We start from the raw sequence: 18,561 nt of genomic DNA on the forward strand, positions 1-18,561 counted from the left end.
AGATGTGGTGAATTCCCTTTTTATATACTCATTTCGATCGGTCTTCATTCCCATGTTCTATATTATCATTTTTATTGAAAACTGAGGCAATGTATTCATTTAGTGTTTGAGCCATTCCAATGTTATCTTTAACCCCCTCCCCATCTGCACTGCATAGCAACCCGACCTCATCCTTGCTTATTCTCTATTTATATAACTAAAACCATCTTATTTTAATTTCCTTGGCAAGATCTAATTCAGCTTGATTTTCAGCAATTCTCACTTTTATTTCTGCATGTTCTGACCTTCAAGGTGTAGCTTTCTTTGTTGATCTATCCCTTTTCCCATTCTCTATAGGCTCTCTGCTTACGCCTAATAACCTTTTTGAGGTAAATATTCATCAATTTGGGTCTGGAGCCTTTCTCTGAAAGCTTTCATAGAATCATAGAATCATAGAATATCAGGGTTGGAAGGGACCCCAGAAGGTCATCTAGTCCAACCCCCTGCTCAAAGCAGGACCAAGTCCCAGTTAAATCATCCCAGCCAGGGCTTTGTCAAGCCTGACCTTAAAAACCTCTAAGGAAGGAGATTCTACCACCTCCCTAGGTAACGCATTCCAGTGTTTCACCACCCTCTTAGTGAAAAAGTTTTTCCTAATATCCAATCTAAACCTCCCCCATTGCAACTTGAGACCATTACTCCTCGTTCTGTCATCTGCTACCATTGAGAACAGTCTAGAGCCATCCTCTTTGAAACCCCCTTTCAGGTAGTTGAAAGCAGCTATCAAATCCCCCCTCATTCTTCTCTTCTGCAGACTAAACAATCCCAGCTCCCTCAGCCTCTCCTCATAAGTCATGTGCTCTAGACCCCTAATCATTTTCGTTGCCCTTCGTTGTACTCTTTCCAATTTATCCACATCCTTCCTGTAGTGTGGGGCCCAAAACTGGACACAGTACTCCAGATGAGGCCTCACCAGTGTCGAATAGAGGGGAACGATCACGTCCCTCGATCTGCTCGCTATGCCCCTACTTATACATCCCAAAATGCCATTGGCCTTCTTGGCAACAAGGGCACACTGCTGACTCATATCCAGCTTCTCGTCCACTGTCACCCCTAGGTCCTTTTCCGCGGAACTGCTGCCGAGCCATTCGGTCCCTAGTCTGTAGCGGTGCATTGGATTCTTCCATCCTAAGTGCAGGACCCTGCACTTATCCTTATTGAACCTCATTAGATTTCTTTTGGCCCAATCCTCCAATTTGTCTAGGTCCTTCTGTATCCTATCCCTCCCCTCCAGCGTATCTACCACTCCTCCCAGTTTAGTATCATCCGCAAATTTGCTGAGAGTGCAATCCACACCATCTTCCAGATCATTTATGAAGATATTGAACAAAACGGGCCCCAGGACCGACCCCTGGGGCACTCCACTTGACACCGGCTGCCAACTAGACATGGAGCCATTGATCACTACCCGTTGAGCCCGACAATCTAGCCAGCTTTCTACCCACCTTATAGTGCATTCATCCAGCCCATACTTCCTTAACTTGCTGACAAGAATGCTGTGGGAGACCGTGTCAAAAGCTTTGCTAAAGTCAAGAAACAATACATCCACTGCTTTCCCTTCATCCACAGAACCAGTAATCTCATCATAAAAGGCGATTAGATTAGTCAGGCATGACCTTCCCTTGGTGAATCCATGCTGACTGTTCCTGATCACTTTCCTCTCCTCTAAGTGCTTCAGGATTGATTCTTTGAGGACCTGCTCCATGATTTTCCAGGGACTGAGGTGAGGCTGACCGGCCTGTAGTTCCCAGGATCCTCCTTCTTCCCTTTTTTAAAGATGGGCACTACATTAGCCTTTTTCCAGTCATCCGGGACTTCCCCCGTTCGCCACGAGTTTTCAAAGATAATGGCCAAGGGCTCTGCAATCACAGCCGCCAATTCCTTCAGCACTCTCGGATGCAATTCGTCCGGCCCCATGGACTTGTGCACGTCCAGCTTTTCTAAATAGTCCCTAACCACCTCTATCTCTACAGAGGGCTGGCCATCTCTTCCCCATTTTGTGTTGCCCAGCACAGCAGTCTGGGAGCTGACCTTGTTAGTGAAAACAGAGGCAAAAAAAGCATTGAATACATTAGCTTTTTCCACATCCTCTGTCACTAGCTTGCCTCCCTCATTCAGTAAGGGGCCCACACTTTCCTTGGCTTTCTTCTTGTTGCCAACATACCTGAAGAAACCCTTCTTGTTACTCTTGACATCTCTTGCTAGCTGCAGCTCCAGGTGCGATTTGGCCCTCCTGATATCTTTCCTACATGCCCGAGCAATATTTTTATACTCTTCCCTGGTCATATGTCCAACCTTCCACTTCTTGTAAGCTTCTTTTTTATGTTTAAGATCCGCTTTCCCCCTCCCTTGCTTGGGATGCAAGTTGCAGTTAGTTTTTGTACACTTCATTTAAAGAAATTTCAGACCTCCTCCACATTTAAGTCCTTGAGCTTTTCAGTCCAGTTGACTTTCTGAAAGTCCTTCCCTTAATTTTCCAAATTTTGAAATAAAAAAACATAGTTGATGACCTGGTTTTAATTAACTTAAACTATATCAACTCATGATCACTTGATACAAGGATTTTTTGTTTAATATGATTAGCTCTTCTATGATGTCCTCACCAATTACCAAAGCCAAGTCTAAATTGCATTACCTCTTGTTGGCTCAGTGACTGATGAATAAAACTTATCTATCATGTCCAGTAGTAACTGGGAGCTACCATTATTGGAAGCATTTATTCTCCAATCTGTATCTGGGAAGTTAGTCTCCTATTATGACACAATTCCTGGTATCTATCAGAGTCCGACCTGGGGGGTCTATAGCAGACCCCCCCACTATCCTAGTAGAACCTCTTTTACAATTCTTCCCCACAGTGATTTTGACCCAAATAGATTCCGTTTTGTCCATGCTATCGCTTGTTATTTCTTTACACTTTACCACATCATTGATGTACGATGCTATCGTACCACCTTTTCCCTTATCTCTATCCATCATAAACAGCACATACGCTACAATACCTGTATTCCAGTCATGAATGCTATTCCACCATGTTTCTGTAATCCCTATGATAACCAGTTTGATGTCCTGCCCCAGTGGTTCCAGTTCCTCTATTCTGTTGCCCAAACTCCTTGCATTCGTGTACAAGCATCTGTTTTTCCTTTCGAACCTAACAAGTTTTCTAGCTGGATTAGGTATAGTCCAAAGTCAGATGCTCAAAAGTTAGGAAATTACATAATTTAAATTATCCATGCATTCATAGGGCCAGATTGTGACCCACTGTAAGTCTCCACAAGGGTCTATACGATGCGCCCTTACTTCCCTTTTATGGGTTACCTGTATTAAAGGTAGTGGACAAGAGGAGAGCTGCTCCCACACAAGTGGGCAGGGACAAGGTAGAGTCTTGATTCTGCCTCCCTTCCTTCCTTCCCAATGTTTGTGCACAGTGCAGCTGACCCTGGATGGAGGGAGAGGTCATCTGTGCCAAGTATGGGGCTGGTACAGTTTACTTTGCTTCAGGAGCAGAGGGAAAACCAAAGACCAGATTGTGGCACTTACATGTGATCCCTTACTTGAGGCCTGTGGAAAATTTACACCTTAATTTCTGCCCCCTTGTGCATATGCATTGTGATACCATCTTTAATTAGATGATCTCATATTTGCCACAAAACCTTTGCCTTACTTGGTTCTCATGGTGAATGAGACTCAGTGGATTAACTGGGACTGCATAATGAATATGGTGGTTGTCTATATGAGTCCTGCTTATTTTGTTGCAGAAGTTGGAAGGTTGCAGTGAATGACATAGGGAGACTGTTGGAAGAGAGAAAGTGGGCTTGTAGTTTAGGTGGTTGACTGCAACCTAGCAGAAATGGGTTCTGTCCCTGGCTCTGCTACAGACTACCTATGGGCTGCTGGACAACTCACTCAGATAAATTTTTTGGGATATTAAACCTCATGGTTCAAGACTTAAGACAAACTTTAACTTCTTAGAGATCAGGAAGAGACCTAATGCAGAGGTACAGATCATCCCCCACCTGCCTACTATAGGGTTCTTGCACCTTCCTTTGAATCTGGTGCTCCCTGCTGTCTGAGGCTGGATCCTGGAGTAGATGGACCCTAGGATCTGATTCAGTCTGGCAGTTCCTGTGTTCTTATGTTTTGCAGGTGGTCACTAATTGTCATCTTCATTTTCTGGGTGCCCAACTTGGGACATCCGGGGCCTAATTTTCAAGAAGTTTTGAACACTCGTGACTCTTTAAAAACAACGCCACACAATTCTGTCTTCATTTTAGGGTTTAGGTGGTGTGGAGTAAAGAAGTCATGAGACCTGTTGTGATAATTGGGCCTACAAAGGTACCCAAATTGCTCAGCTGTAAAAAGTATGTAAAAGTGAATAAGATGTTACAATAACATTGATGGAAAAAGGCATGAAAGGGAGACAGAATAACTGAATTTGTCTAAACAAAAAGGCCAGGTTGATATGATTCAAAGACTGTGTTGAAATTATGCTTGTTAAAAACAGGAGATGTGGAGCTGGAAGTGAATGAGCCAAAATTGGTATGCCTGATATTGGGCCTAATTGGTGGACAAAATAATGAGGGGATGGGCTCTTCTGCCCATCACTCCCTTTTTGGGCCCATAAAAGAAAGATATTTTGAGTGTGTGGGGTAGGTGGAACAATAAGAAGAACAGATGGAAAGAACAAACAAAGGCTCTTGGAATGAGCTTCACCATTATGGTTGCCACACCCACCGTTTCTTGGGATCCTGGGCCTTCATCATCCTAATCCTTGAGGTGTCCTGACTAGAGAGAGAGAGAGGGACCCAGATGACATCACCACACCTACCAGCACCAGCTGAATCCCAGATACTGTCGGGGATGAGAGTTATTACCATCTTAGATCCCAGCTGAGAGACTGTCAGACAAGGGGGATTTTTTTTTCCAAGATTGCACTTTAGCGACAGCAACAGCACCTCCAGCCCATCTCAACTAATTTCTTCTCCTTTCCCCAAAAGCGCAGCATTAGATCCCATCTAAGAGACTGTCAAACAAGCGGGATTCTTTCCTTCTAAAAACTGTCTACAGCTAAAGGGAAAGGGAGCAAAGGATGATGTTAAAATGAAAGCCTTGCTTAAAATTTTAACTATCCTTTTCTGTATCTTTAATCAAAGGTTAAAAAAAATATAATGGTGTGTTTGTCATGGTGCTAAGCAGGCTCTGTGTATCAGGCCCTGGACCCTGTTTAACACTGTTTAATGTTGGACAGTGACTACGTTATTTGTTAACACCTTTAGCCCATTTATAAAATCTCAGTTAATTTATCTGACCACACGCTGAACCATAAGATAAAATATAATTGAACAGCTGCTCCATTCCCTGGGATCATTCATCCTATGCACTGAATGAGGCCGGATTCATGTGTATGTGATCATACACCTTGTATCATAATGCATATGCACCAGAGAGAAGAGTTAAGGTTGAATGTACAACATTAATTCTGTCACTCCTGAACTTTTGAGTGTTCAGCTTTGAAACTTTAACTTTCTTTTAATATTCTCCTTGTTTTTTTTTTTACACACACACACATTTCTAGACTATTGTGTCTCTGCCTCCATAATAGTTGTCATTTAGAAAGGATTTACATGTTTAACTCTTTTTTTTTTTTTCCTTCCTTATTAAAAGTTCCCTCCATCCTGCTAACAATTTTACTGGCTTTTCTTTGCATGCTCTCTAACTTTTCAATATGTCTCTGGTAATGGAATGTGCTGAATTAAAAAACATTTTGTCCAGATTCTGTTGTGCCCCAGCTGAATAAATGGGGACTTTTCCCTCTCTGCTCAGGGTTTACCTTTCAGGTGAATTTCAGAATAAAATATCCTTGAGGATTAAATAAAGGTTCTAACAAACAGAGGGAAAGTGTGTCTGATTTGTTTCAAGTCTGAGAATAATGAGACCACCAGCTGCACCAGGGATTGGGGGGCACTATGGAAGTTAGGTGGTTACACTTCTCCAGTTATTTCTTGTCCCTGGCCTGCCTTTGGTGGAAAAGTCTCTTGGGCTTGGAGTGCTTCCTCATCCTTGCTGCTCTGGTGTATGAAATGCTTGTGCCTATGTTATCAGGGACCTATGGGTTGTCCTCGTGACCGTCTCTCTTGACTCTTGTTCTAGGTGCTGCGTTTTCTCCGTCTCTTTGGCCCTGGGAAGAATGTTCCATCTGTTTGGCGTAGTGCCCGGAGGAAACGCAAAAAGAAACATCGGGAGCTAATGCAAGAAGTGCAGATCCAGGAGGGTGACACTGCAACCGAAGCAGGAATGGAAGAGAAGTCTCCCTGGGAATACGAGTTTGCTCCTCCTCCTCCTCCTGAGCAGTGCCTCTCAGATGATGAGGTGAGAAGTCTGAGATTTAGGAGGGTCCCTAGCTAGCAAATGGGGAGCGTCTTTACCCCACAGGTAGTCACCCTGCTAAGGCAATACTGGTGAGGGGAGGTTAGGCTGCTATTCCCACTGTGCAGAGGCTGCTCCTTGGATATTAAGCATGGGCTCCAGAGACCATTCCATTGTGGGTTAAGAGACCTTGTATGGTAAGGAATCAGGGGACGCTTTCCCCGTTTTATTGTAGCAGTAGAGAGTCCTTGTATCGCTGGGCTGCCCGTTCCAGCATTTGCTAATGCAGCTATTAAGATTGAATATGCATCTCTGAGATTTTTTGGAACTGCTCCTCTCCACTGAGAATGAGACAGAATTTGAAAGAAAAAGCTCCTGTTGCCAGCTCTGACAGCAGTGACTGACAGGTTCCTTTTTCCTGCTGTGCTGCAGATCACTATGATGGCACCTGTGGAGTCCAAGTTTTCCCAGTCTACTGGAGACATAGACAAAGTGACAGATACCAAGCCCAAGGTGTCTGAATGGCGTTATGGGCCAGCCCAGCTCTGGTATGATATGCTGGGGATTCCTGAGGATGGCAGTGGATTTGACTATGGTTTCAAACTAAAAGAGCATGCGAGAGAACAGGAGACTTCAGGTCATTCTGTGGAGAAGGTGAGAGAAAGCATGTGGAATGGGGAAGGGGCTGCGAGGGTGTGGTTGTGTGTGGTGGTGGTGGAGCACAGTAGAGAAGGAAATGTGGCTGGGGTGATGAATAAGGCTGGGAACCATCCAGTGGAAGAGATGTGAGTGGGAGGGGGAAAGGAGGAGGATTCACAATGGAGAAAGTAGGGAATCTCTTTCTTCTGTAGTTTAAGCAGAAAAATCGAAGTTAACTAGGGTCCAATGCCATTGTTGTCCTCTTTGCAGAACTTGGGAGTGATGGCTGAGAAGGACGACTTGCTGGCTGATGAGCACTTCCTCATGGTGACACAGCTACAATGGGAGGATGATGTGATCTGGAATGGGGAGGATATCAAACACAAAGGGACTAAAACACAGCGTGCGAGCCTGGCAGGCTGGCTGCCCTCTAGTATGACCAGAAATGCCACTGCGTACAATGCCCAACAAGGTGCGCGGCAGCTGCCTTTACACTTTCTCATGCCCACACCTTGAGTTAGCCTAATTGAGAATGTCATGTGTACAGACTAATTCCCCATTCTCTCCTCTTCAGCATGTGGGGTTGTGTTCTTTCTCCATCAAGAAGTGGTTTTGCTAAACCAAGTTGAGGCCAAAGCCTTTTGTCCTTCTGCACAAACAGGCTTGGCCTCTTCTGTTAGACGAGAGAACATTGAAAGCAAAGTGCATGTTCAGCGAAATGTCCTGCTGTCCTTCCCCTTTTCAACAGAAATGGGGGCCTGGACCTACCTAATTCAGTACCAAAGGCTGCTGTATTTGAGATCCCCTAGTGACTGTTCAGGTTTCCATTTATGGCAGCACTAAAATCCCTCTGCTTTGCAAGTTAATGCTTGAGTGCTTGCTCTTCAGGGGCCAGTGGAATTGTGTGTATTTTATCAGAGGTGACATTTAAAAAGAAACCTTTCTCATGTTCCTGAGACAAGAATATTTTGGGGCTTCTCTAGCTAAAGGAACACAGTTTTTACAAACATCGAACTTTTCTCTCAAGCTTAGACATAAGCTGGTTTTTAAAACTAAACTGTAAATCCAGAATTATTCTTTGTTCATTGTAATTTATTCTGTCTCTGCAAGGAAAAGTTGATGGAACTGTCAGGTTATGCCAGTTACTCTCGTTTTTGGATGCTGCTACTTTGTCTCCCTGAGTCTCCAGCTCTGCTCATCAGACACCCTGAGGAGCCAGGGAAGCGGATTAGATAGCAGGGGGTAGTGTGAATGGGGGAGGAAGACGGGATCAGGGCTCTGAGAGGGCAAGGAAAAACTGTGGCTATGCAGGGGTAGTGCTTGGGGTCAGGAGCAGCTTTATGTTACAGAACGTGGAGAAAATGATCAGGGGAGAGGTTGTTCTAGATTTGATTCTGATAAATAAGGAGGAACTGGTAGAGAATTTGATGGTGGAAGGCAGCTTGGGTGAAAGTGGTCATGAAATGATTAGAGTTCATGATTCTAAGGAATGGTTGGAGGGAAGACAGCAGAATAAAGACAATGGATTTCAAGAAGGCAGACTTCAGCAAATTGGTAGGTAAGATCCCGTGGGAAACAAATCTCAGGGAAAAACATTCAGGAGAGTTAGCAGTTTTTTAAAGAGATGTTGTTAAGGTCATAAGAGCAAACTATCCCAACAGGTTGGAAAAAATAGGAAGTATGTTAACAGACCATCCTGGCTTAACCAGGAGAACTTCAACAACTCAAAAAAAAAAAAAAATCATAAAAAAACTCGGAAACTAGGTCAAATTACAAAAGATGAATATAAAAAACAACACAAGAATGTAGAGACAAAATTAGGCCAAGATTTTCACAAAACGAGATTAAACTAGGTAGGGACATAAGGGGTAACAAGAAAACATTTTACAAATACATTAGAAGCAGGAAGGGGACTGTGGTGGGGCAGCTGCCCCACACAGGCAGAAGAAGGGTTAAGGCAGCCTTGGAGAGGCTGCGCAGAACCCAGCGAATCAGGAAAGGGTTTATTGGGAGAGCCAGTCAGGAGAAGATTTGCTGGAGCAGCCCATATATAAAGAGCTGCTCAGCGGAGCAAGAGGCAGTCTCTTCCTGGAGGGCAAGGGGGAAGGACTGTCTGCCGAGGAGCACCGGAGATACTGCAGTGCTGGGAAGGGTAGCGGAGCAAGAGGAGCTGTTGGCTGACCATGGCCAGACTGAGGCCCTGAAGCAAGGGCAGGGAAGGTGCTAGGGCTATGCGGGAAGTGGTCCAGGGAAAGTAGGCAGCAGAAATAGGAGGAGGGGCAGTAAGTAGCTGCCAGCTATAGGGTCCCTGGGCTGGGACCCTCTCTCCCCTCTTTACCCCTACTTGCCAATGAAGAGAGTGGCCTAAATCCAGACTGCAGTTTGCCCCTGAAGCCAGGGGCTAGACTAGAGACTGCAGTTGGCTGCTTAGGCATGAGGGAGGACTGCCTGTCCCCCGAAGTGGGGTCTAATGAAGACCCGATAAGTCAATGGCAGAGTGCTCCCCAGTTGACTCCAATACTCACCTTACTACTCTCATTCCCGGTGAAATTAATGGGAGATTTCCTGTCAACCCAGCACTGTTTAGACACTGCCATAAGTTATGTTATTCACATAGCTGGAGTAGCATAACTTAGGTCAACTCACTGTGGTAGTGTAGACATAGCCTTAGAATGCTTAAAGAACGGGCTGAGCAGATCTCTGAGCCATTAGCGATTCTCTTTGAGAACTCATGGTGGATGGGAAAGATTCCAGAGGACTGGAAAAGGGCTAATATACTACCTATCTATAGAAAGAGGAATAAGGACAACCCTGGGAATTATAGAACAATCAGCTTAACTTTGGTACCCAGAAAGATAATAGAGCAAATAATCAATTTCTAAGCACCTAGAAGATAATAAGGTGATAGTAGCCATGGATTTGTCAAGAACAAATCATGTCAAACCAACCTAACAACCTTCTTTGACAGTGTAAGGTAGATATATCTTGACTTTAATAAGCCTTTTGATACTATCTCACCTGACCTTCTCATAAGCAAACTAGAGAAATATAGCCTAGACAAACCTACCATAAGGTGAGTGCACAACTGGTTGAAAAATTGTATTCAGAGAGTGGTTTTCAGTGATTCCAAGTCAAGCTGGAAGGACATATCGAGTGGGGTCCCGCAGGGATCAGTCCTGGGTCCAGTTCTATTCAGTATCTTAATAAATGATATTGATAATGGCACAGAGAGTACACTTATAAAATTTGTGGAAAATGCCGAGTTGGGAGGGGTTGCACGCCCTTTGGAGAACCGGATTAGCATTCAAAATGATCTTGACAAACTGAAGAAATGGCCTGAAACAAATAGGATGAAATTCAATAAGGACAAATGCAAAGTACTGCACTTAGGAAGGAACAATCAATTGCACAGATACAAAATGGAAAATGACTAGGAAGGAGTTGTGCAGAAAAGGATCTGGGGGTTTTAGTGGATCACAGACAAAATGTGAGTCAACAGTGTAACACTGTTGCAAAAAGAGTGAACATCATTCTATTCTGTATTAGCAGGTGTGTTGTAAGCAAAACACGGGAAATTATTCTTCCACTTTACTCAGCACTGATAATGCCACAGCTGGAGTACAGTGTGCAGTTCTGGGCAGCACACTTCGGGAAAGTTGTAGACAAGCTGGAGAAAATCCAGAGGAAATCAACAAAAATTATTAAAGATCTAGAAAACATGACGAAAGATTTGGGGGAGAGGAAAGGGTTTGTTTAGCCTGGAGAGAAGAAGCCTGAGGGGAGACATAGTCTTCAAGTATGTAAAAGGTTGTTACAAAGAGGAGAGTGATAAATTGTCTCCTTAACTACTGAGGACTAGACAAGAAATAAAGGTTTTAAATTGCAGCAAGGGAGATTTAGGTTAGAGATTAGGGAAAACTTCCTAACTGTCAGGGTGGTTAAGCACTGGAACAGATTACCTAGGGAGGTTGTGGAATCTCTCTGTCATTGGAGGCTTTTAAGAAAAGGTTAGAGAAACGCCTGTCAGGGATGGTCTAGATAATGTTTAGTTCTGCCTCAGTGCAGGGGACTGGATTAGATGATCTATTGATGTCCCTTCCAATCCTACATTTCTGTGATTCTGTGGTTTATAAAGACTGCTCCCCACAGCCCTGATGGTGTGTTAACTGCCTGGTTCACCAGCCTGCAGCCCCTTGTACAGTTAAGGAGGGCTGAGTGACAATGCATAGGTGCTGGAACTAGGGGTGCTGGGTGTGCTTGAAGTGGTGTCCATCATAGACAGGGTTGACAGTTTGATTCAATGGCTCTCAGTACCCCCCAGCAATTGTTCCAGCATCGCTGTGGTCATGTGGAGGATTATGGGGGGACTGCAGGGGATAACAGGGTATTGTGGGGGAAGAAAGTTGTGTGAGATTCCTGGGAGGCTGGGGAACCCAATATCACTGTTCTTGTTGGTTGGAGGGCTCTCTGGTGTCCAGGCAGCAGTGACATTGCGTCTGCAGTGACCTCCTATCCTCGATGCTGTAGTGCTGTTGCCTTGTTCAGAGGGGCATTCACCTTTCCCAGATGATGATCTGATCTGATAATCTTGCTCCTATGTCTTGTCAGGACCTCCCCACAGGAGGATCACTGGAGGGAGAAGCTGCCCCAGAATTGGTGCTTTTAGATCCTGCCATGGGAACTGTGACTTTGTTTTCCATATACAAATAACTTATTGCAGACTTTTCCAGTGCCCTCATTCATACTAGACTGTACAGAATCTGTTTCAGGTGCTGCTTGGAGTTGAGTTGTAGAGGAATTTGTGTGTAGTTGTTTGACTATTTGCTAGAAGTGAAAGGTGGCTAGTTGTGGAGGTAGTGTCAGATTAGGGGGTAGGCTAAGGAGGAGATGGTTGAAAACCTGCAGAAGAGGAATACTGTCTTTTTAAAAAATCAGTCAAATAAGTGACTTTTACTATATTCTGGACAGTATCCTCTCTGCCCCATTCTGCTGTTGGCTCTAGCCTCCCCTCCAGGGTTCCTGAGACCTTGCATAGCAGAAATGTGGATTCAGTTTGCTTTTTAAACTAAAGGAGTAAAGTCAAAGATCCCTTTATATAGTAAAATCCGCTCTCCAGGGTGAGATTTCTGGCCTAAAGGTGCTGCCTCAGGTCCCACCATAAAAGATAAAGCCCTCAATTTTTCCCAGTGGAAAGAAGCATCTCTTTTTCCCCCAAACTGTGCCCTCTGTTAGGAATAAACCTTCTGTTCCCTTAATAGGGACATGAGAATTGCTGGACTGGATCATAAGTGACCCATCTAGTCCAGCATCCTATCTCTGACAACGGCTCTTAATAACAGCTATAGAATAATTTGCCTATATGAGAGGTTTCTTAATCTTGGGCAATGAATGTTTGGTTTATGCCTTGAAACGTGAAGGTTTATATCCCTTGTAAATTTGTATTCTTTCTAAAGAAATTGCATGTATTTTTATTGTTCAGATCCATGTTGAATCCTTTGAATGATGTAAAGGTCCTTTTTTTTTTTAAATCTGGTGGCAATGAGTTCCACAGATTTATTATGCATTGGGTAGAAAAACAATTTACTTTTCAGATTTAAATGTTCTTGTTCTATGCAAGAGGGTAAATAACAGCACTCCACACCATTAATTCTTTTATGTCTTTATCATACTCTCTCTTGTCTGCTCACTAGGCAGTCCTAATCTATTCAGTCTATCCTCAAACACAACTCTCAGGTTTGTAATAATCTTTTTTGCCCATCTTTGGACCCCTTCAATTTTTGCTATATCTCTTCAGATGGGGTAACCATAACTGAACATGTTATTACAGGTCAGGACATATCATTTATTTATATAATGACATAATATGTTCAGTATCATGTCTCTCAATGCAATGTAACATCTAGTTTTGCTTTTTTAACCTCTGTCGTGCACTGAGCAGGTCTTTCTTATTGAGCTGTTCACAGCATTGACCAAGTCAGATCCTATCTGGTATTGGGAAGAAGACTCTGGTGCTGCCTCACTGAAGTATATCCTGCTGGGCTTGGGGGGAAAAAGGCAGCATTTCATTACCATCAGCATTTCAGAGCCTCCTGCTAGCAACAGCCATGTTGCTGGAATGTAACATTCTTTGGGGTCAAGATTTGTGAGGCAAGGATCCTACCCATAGGTAGAGACTGGAAACTATTTTCCATCTGGGTTTGAGTTCTGGTTTAACAGTCATCAGAAAAACCCTAATGTTACTCTTGTTTTCCTCTCCAGGGCTGAACCGTAGTGGATCTTTGCTCAATCCACCCATTCCACTAGTGCAGAAACCCAGTGTAGCAGGGGTCCTGGGCATCGCAAAGGGCAAAGAGAAACAGCCTCCTGAGCAGCAAGGTAATGAGCAAGCGTTAGTCTGTGAATAGTGGGCTATGTGTAGAGAGACCTCTGCATAAACTTGGGCTCAATACTAGGGGTAGGAGGGTCTTTCTATAATCAGTTACTTACAGGTCAGCAGGATGTCCTGCTGACTTACATAACCTCTCAAAGGGCCTTCTCCATCCCTCTTAGAGAGTCTCTCCTTATTCCCCATAAAGCAAAGTACCATGGACTTTCTTGAGTTATCAGAGCTCCTAAGAGGCTTGTAACCTCTCTGAGATCTTTTACTTTGCTTATCTGAAGGTCTGCCCCTTTAATGGCAAACTATCATGGGGGCCACGTGTAGCTCTTCGGAGACCTTTTGTCCAACTGTAGTGGGGTACAGGCTTACGCGAAGGCTCTGTCCCGCTACAGTATAAGGTTCTGTATGCATTTTTTTGGCTTTGGAGGCACGGAGCCAAGAGCCCTGGGAAGGAGGGAAAGATTGGGTAGAACTGAAATGGGACAAAAGTGCTGAATTGAAGAGTTGCTATAGTAATCTTTGTGGAGTGTTAACCATCAAAGATCACATTCTGCTATCTTTGCAGCTGCCCTGGATGAAGATAAACCCTGGTTCTCCATTTTCCCAATCGATAATGAGGAGTTAGTGTATGGCCGTTGGGAAGACAATATCATCTGGGATGACCAGGCGATGGAAATGTTCTTGGATCCTCCAGTCCTGACACTCGACCCAAATGATGAAAACATCATCCTGGGTATGATCATGGCGTTAGTCCTTTGTCTGTGTCTCTGCTTGGAGCTGATATTTCCAGGACCAGCTGGAAAGAGCAGAGCAGGGAATGAGGGCACTTATTGGAAAGCAGGGGGTACTTAGAAGGCAGGCGGTGCCTAAAAGAGTACAAAAACTAGTCTTGAAGAGGAAATACAAGTGCATTCTATTCTGGAGGGGTGAAAGTAGGAGTGTAGGATAATAGTTGTGTTTTGGGGATATTTTATGTAGATGGGAGTCTCCAGTGGGTGGCTGTCCATTCTTTGCTACCCTGTGGCAGGAATTGACTGGTTGGGCCAAAACTCCTACCTTTCTTGTGGTTTTTACAGAATTCTGAAAGCTATTTACAAATGATCCAACAAAACTAAGACAAAATTAATCACTAACAAGTTGGCACATGCATTTCCAACTCCATGTTCAAAACACCGGTAGACAAGGAAAAGTGAATCAAACTGAATTATAAAGCAAAAGAAATGAATCCATGTCCTAATGCCTTGCCTTCCAAATGATCAACATCCTAACCTTACTTGAAGACAACATAGTGTGAGGAAATAAAGGGAGAAGAATCTTGTGACAACTTTTTTCAGTGTCCATAGCTTGAGGCTCCTACTCGCTCAGACTGAGAGCAGGCCTTCCAGGCTACAGAAGCTCCATGCTGGAGTTGTATTTTTTTTCTGGAGTCTCTGTGTCTGTCTCCCATTTCGTTACATATTTGCTCCCTGAATTTTCGCTAGAACAATATAACTTAAAAACAGCTCTTGATTTTTTACTAGAGATGCCCTGATAGAGCTCTGGGGCATTGATTCCTTGCTGTCAGGGAGTTGGGCTTGTGATGGCAAATGTGGAAAGCGGTGGAGTCATTCTGATATTTTGGCAAGTGTTGACTTGGTAAGAAGTTTTGAATTGCTATAGAGATCTTTTCCGAGTCGGAAAGAAGCTGTGCTGATGGTAGAAGATCTTCAGGAACAGCACTTGAAGTACACTCTGACTCTTCTGTGTTCATTACTAGAAATTCCTGATGAAAAGGAAGAGATGACTTTGAACTCTCCCTCCAAGGAGAACAAGAAAGAATCATCTCTAAAGAAGAGTCGGATCCTGTTGGGAAAAACAGGCGTCATCAAGGAAGAACCACAGCAGGTCACTGGGAGTCTGTGCTTTGGGGATAGGAATGGGTTAGGAGCAGTGATTTTTGACTTTTTTTTTTTTTTTTTTTTTATGGTGGTAAATCAGAATATGTCTCAGCCGGAGGTGAAGGATCCCTGGAATCTCTCCAATGATGAGTTTTACTATCCCAAACAGCAGGGGCTTCGAGGAACCTTTGGAGGGAACATCATCCAGGTAGTGACAAAGGGGCTGACTTTAGGGTGGAGGCAATGATCTTCTTATTTTCATGCAGAAATCTCCTGCTGGGATTTAGTTGGATGTTGTCTGGCATCAAAATAGTTATCCTTCTGTGTGTGTAAGTTATCACTCTGCTGTTCCTCTCAGATCCTCATTGTTCAGGTTATTTTCTTAAGACAAAATCCTGGGACGGTATCCATGGGTCGTGTCAAACTGTGATGTGTACAGTAGAGTCTCCCTTCATTGTATCATGCCAGTCTTGTTCAGTGTATCACCCTCTGACTGCACTGCTCTTACTGGATCTCTGTGGACGTTTGTGCTGTGGAGACTTGAGGCGGTGCTTCTGTTGCCAAGTTTATTTGACCAGGAGATTATCAAATATCGGTTAGACATTGGTAAATCTGAGTCAACACTCACGTAAACCAAGGCAATGGGATTTCCCCCATTAAAGGGTACTGTTGTAAAATCCTAGCTAGGTTTCCTGTCTCTTAAGCAATGGGGAAAATGTACACAATTCTAAATGCCCTTCTTCCCTGCTTATAGATACAAGGATGCTTTCCCTTTCTTCAAGTAATAAATATCCCTTTCCCCATTTGGATGCTCTTTGAACTGTTAACTGGGGGAACATTGTTTCTCGTTCACAACAGAAAGTGAGCCATGCTTGGACATGATCTCTGTGAGAGAACATGCCTCTAGGAGGTCCAAATCCCTTGGTCACTTTTGCAGCTAATGGAATAAAACATTTCAAGTGCCTGCCATAAGATTGTGGGGAAGTTTCTCTGTGGTCGTTGTAGACTGGGCTCTGTACTGATGTCTGTTCTCTGTGTCTGTTTCTCTCTTGGTCTCAGCACTCTATCCCTGCAGTGGAACTTCGCCAGCCATTCTTCCCCACCCATATGGGTCCTATGAAGCTCCGACAATTTCATCGCCCTCCATTGAAGAAATATTCCTTTGGGACCTTGTCCCAGCCAGGACCCCATTCTGTGCAGCCACTGCTGAAACATATCAAGAAGAAAGCCAAGGTAAAGCAGTGTTTCTTTGTATATCTAGATCTGTCCAAAGTCTCCATTGCCATGGTACATCTGTTTGATATGCTGTTTCCCTGATACTCTCTTCTTGCATTCACACAGATGAGAGAGCAGGAGCGGCAGGCTTCAGGAGGTGGGGAGATGTTCTTCATGCGCACACCACAGGACCTAACTGGTAAGGATGGTGACCTCATCCTTGCTGAGTATAGTGAGGAAAATGGTCCTTTAATGATGCAGGTTGGCATGGCAACAAAGATAAAGAACTACTACAAGCGGGTGAGTGTTGTAAAGAAATGTCTAATAATTTTAAACATTAAGTCATATATTTATTGTTATAAACTAATCTAAAAGGGAATTTTTCTGCTTTGTTGTCTTTGTATGGCTGATATAACTGTAGAACAACAACTATAATTTTACATTCAGATGGTTAAGCCAGATAATTGCATCTGGAGTAGCAGTGTGTGTCGCTGTGATGCCTCCTTTGTATTTGTGAATGGGCATTGAGTCGATGTATGTTCCATGGTCTGTTCTGGGTGATCACAATCGCACACTGGAGAGTCATTAATTTTCCATTTGTGCAGCAAGTATCAGCATCTGCCATGGTTTGTGCGGATACGGATTAGGGTTGCCCATGAGTTTCATGGGAGACTGAAGCCAGGGATCTTCTGCATCGGGTCTTTCATGAGGTGTTTCTCTATAACTTCTTGTGAACTCCATTCAGCTTTATGGTGAAAACTAATAAACAGAGCCCTGCGCAGATACAAAATTTGTAACCGCATCCATCCGCAATCTGCAAAAATGGCTCGTGGAAATCTACATCCACTGTTGCGGATATCCGCAGATATAAAGCGGATATCTGTGGATTTGCAGGGCTCTAATAATAAACTTTCGCTGTTAGCCCATGGTTTGTTAACCCCAGAAGAATCTCATGAATGCCCGTTGCCAGACACACAGCATGGAATCTCTCCCCTTAGGACATTAATATGGTAATAAGAAAACAAAGAGAGAGCCTGTAAAATATTCATAAATGGCTCTATTTACTGAAAAAAGGACATTCACAGAGCAAGGTTTGCCTTGGTAAACACAGACCTGGAGTCTTCCATACAGCCTTCACTAATGATTAAGTTTGCTTAGTTTGGCTGCGGTGGCCAAAGTTATAGGAACGTTTTATGAGCAGCCTGTAATTGTGCGTTTTTTTGACTCACAATGGGTATATAAGGCATTAGCTGAGTTGCTGCCTTATTGACTGTGTCACAGTTTTCTCTCTGGGGATTAAAAACATTCGCATGTTCCCTCTACTGTAATATGAAATGCTGGTGAGCAAACGGGAGATGGAAATGTTTAGTGGCCATGGTAAAGGTTAAGGCTCATTCTAAACCATCCCTGGGTGTAGAGTGAAATAATTAAAAAAAAAAAAAGGGTGTGGGGGAAGGGCAGCCATAAAGGCTCCAAATGAAAATTGCAATCCAGCAGGGCCCCCGTTAGCACTGTTCAGGCACAGTTAAAGGATTTTGGTTTGGTGGTCCTGCAGAAACAGGGTACTACTATGCAAAAACTTGCTCTAGGCAGGGAGCACTCAGAATATAGGTGAACCCCACTGAAAGTAATACAATTCCCCTGGGAAAAATTTTTGAGTGGGTGTGATTGTGGGTTTTTCCTACACAGCTACAATCTAAATCTATATACATGTGTCGTGATGTGCAGGCATCAGGAAGTTAAAAACATACTGGCCTGGATACAACAAATTGGTTGGTGGCCACAAATGAAACAAAATGTTAGCTGTTGTGTTAAAAACTGCCTAGTGTGTGTGCTCAAATTGATCCAGGCCCTAAATAAACATTAGACCAGATTAGAACGTCAACAAATAAAGGGATCTTGGGTCTGGTTACAAATTAATTACATTGGTCCCTTACCTAAAACTGCTTGAGGGAATAGATTTGCCTTGGTAATTGTTACTGATTTTTCTAAATGAGGGAAAGCTATTCCCATGAAATCCACCAGAGCAGCTGTGACTGCTAAGCTTCT

The 18,561-nt window shown here is 43.7% G+C and overlaps 1 protein-coding gene across 6 annotated transcripts in view; it reads left to right on the plus strand.

Annotated features, from left to right (window-relative positions):
* Positions 1–18,561, plus strand: part of TAF1 (TATA-box binding protein associated factor 1) — a 150,468-nt gene that overhangs the window by 18,483 nt on the left and 113,424 nt on the right. For 4 of the 6 annotated variants that reach the window (XM_043491528.1, XM_038416406.2, XM_043491527.1 and 1 more), the window contains exons 6-13: positions 6,187–6,405; positions 6,835–7,056; positions 7,312–7,513; positions 13,300–13,416; positions 13,986–14,153; positions 15,177–15,505; positions 16,357–16,530; positions 16,639–16,812. In XM_043491528.1, coding sequence (XP_043347463.1) covers positions 6,187–6,405; positions 6,835–7,056; positions 7,312–7,513; positions 13,300–13,416; positions 13,986–14,153; positions 15,177–15,505; positions 16,357–16,530; positions 16,639–16,812 — 1,605 coding nt within the window. The remainder of the gene's footprint in view (positions 1–6,186; positions 6,406–6,834; positions 7,057–7,311; positions 7,514–13,299; positions 13,417–13,985; positions 14,154–15,176; positions 15,506–16,356; positions 16,531–16,638; positions 16,813–18,561) is intronic. The other 2 variants (XM_038416405.2, XM_038416408.2) reach the window with 1 other exon arrangement.

Source organism: Dermochelys coriacea, chromosome 9 (genome assembly GCF_009764565.3).
Source record: "Dermochelys coriacea isolate rDerCor1 chromosome 9, rDerCor1.pri.v4, whole genome shotgun sequence".
NCBI classification, from domain to species: domain Eukaryota; kingdom Metazoa; phylum Chordata; order Testudines; family Dermochelyidae; genus Dermochelys; species Dermochelys coriacea.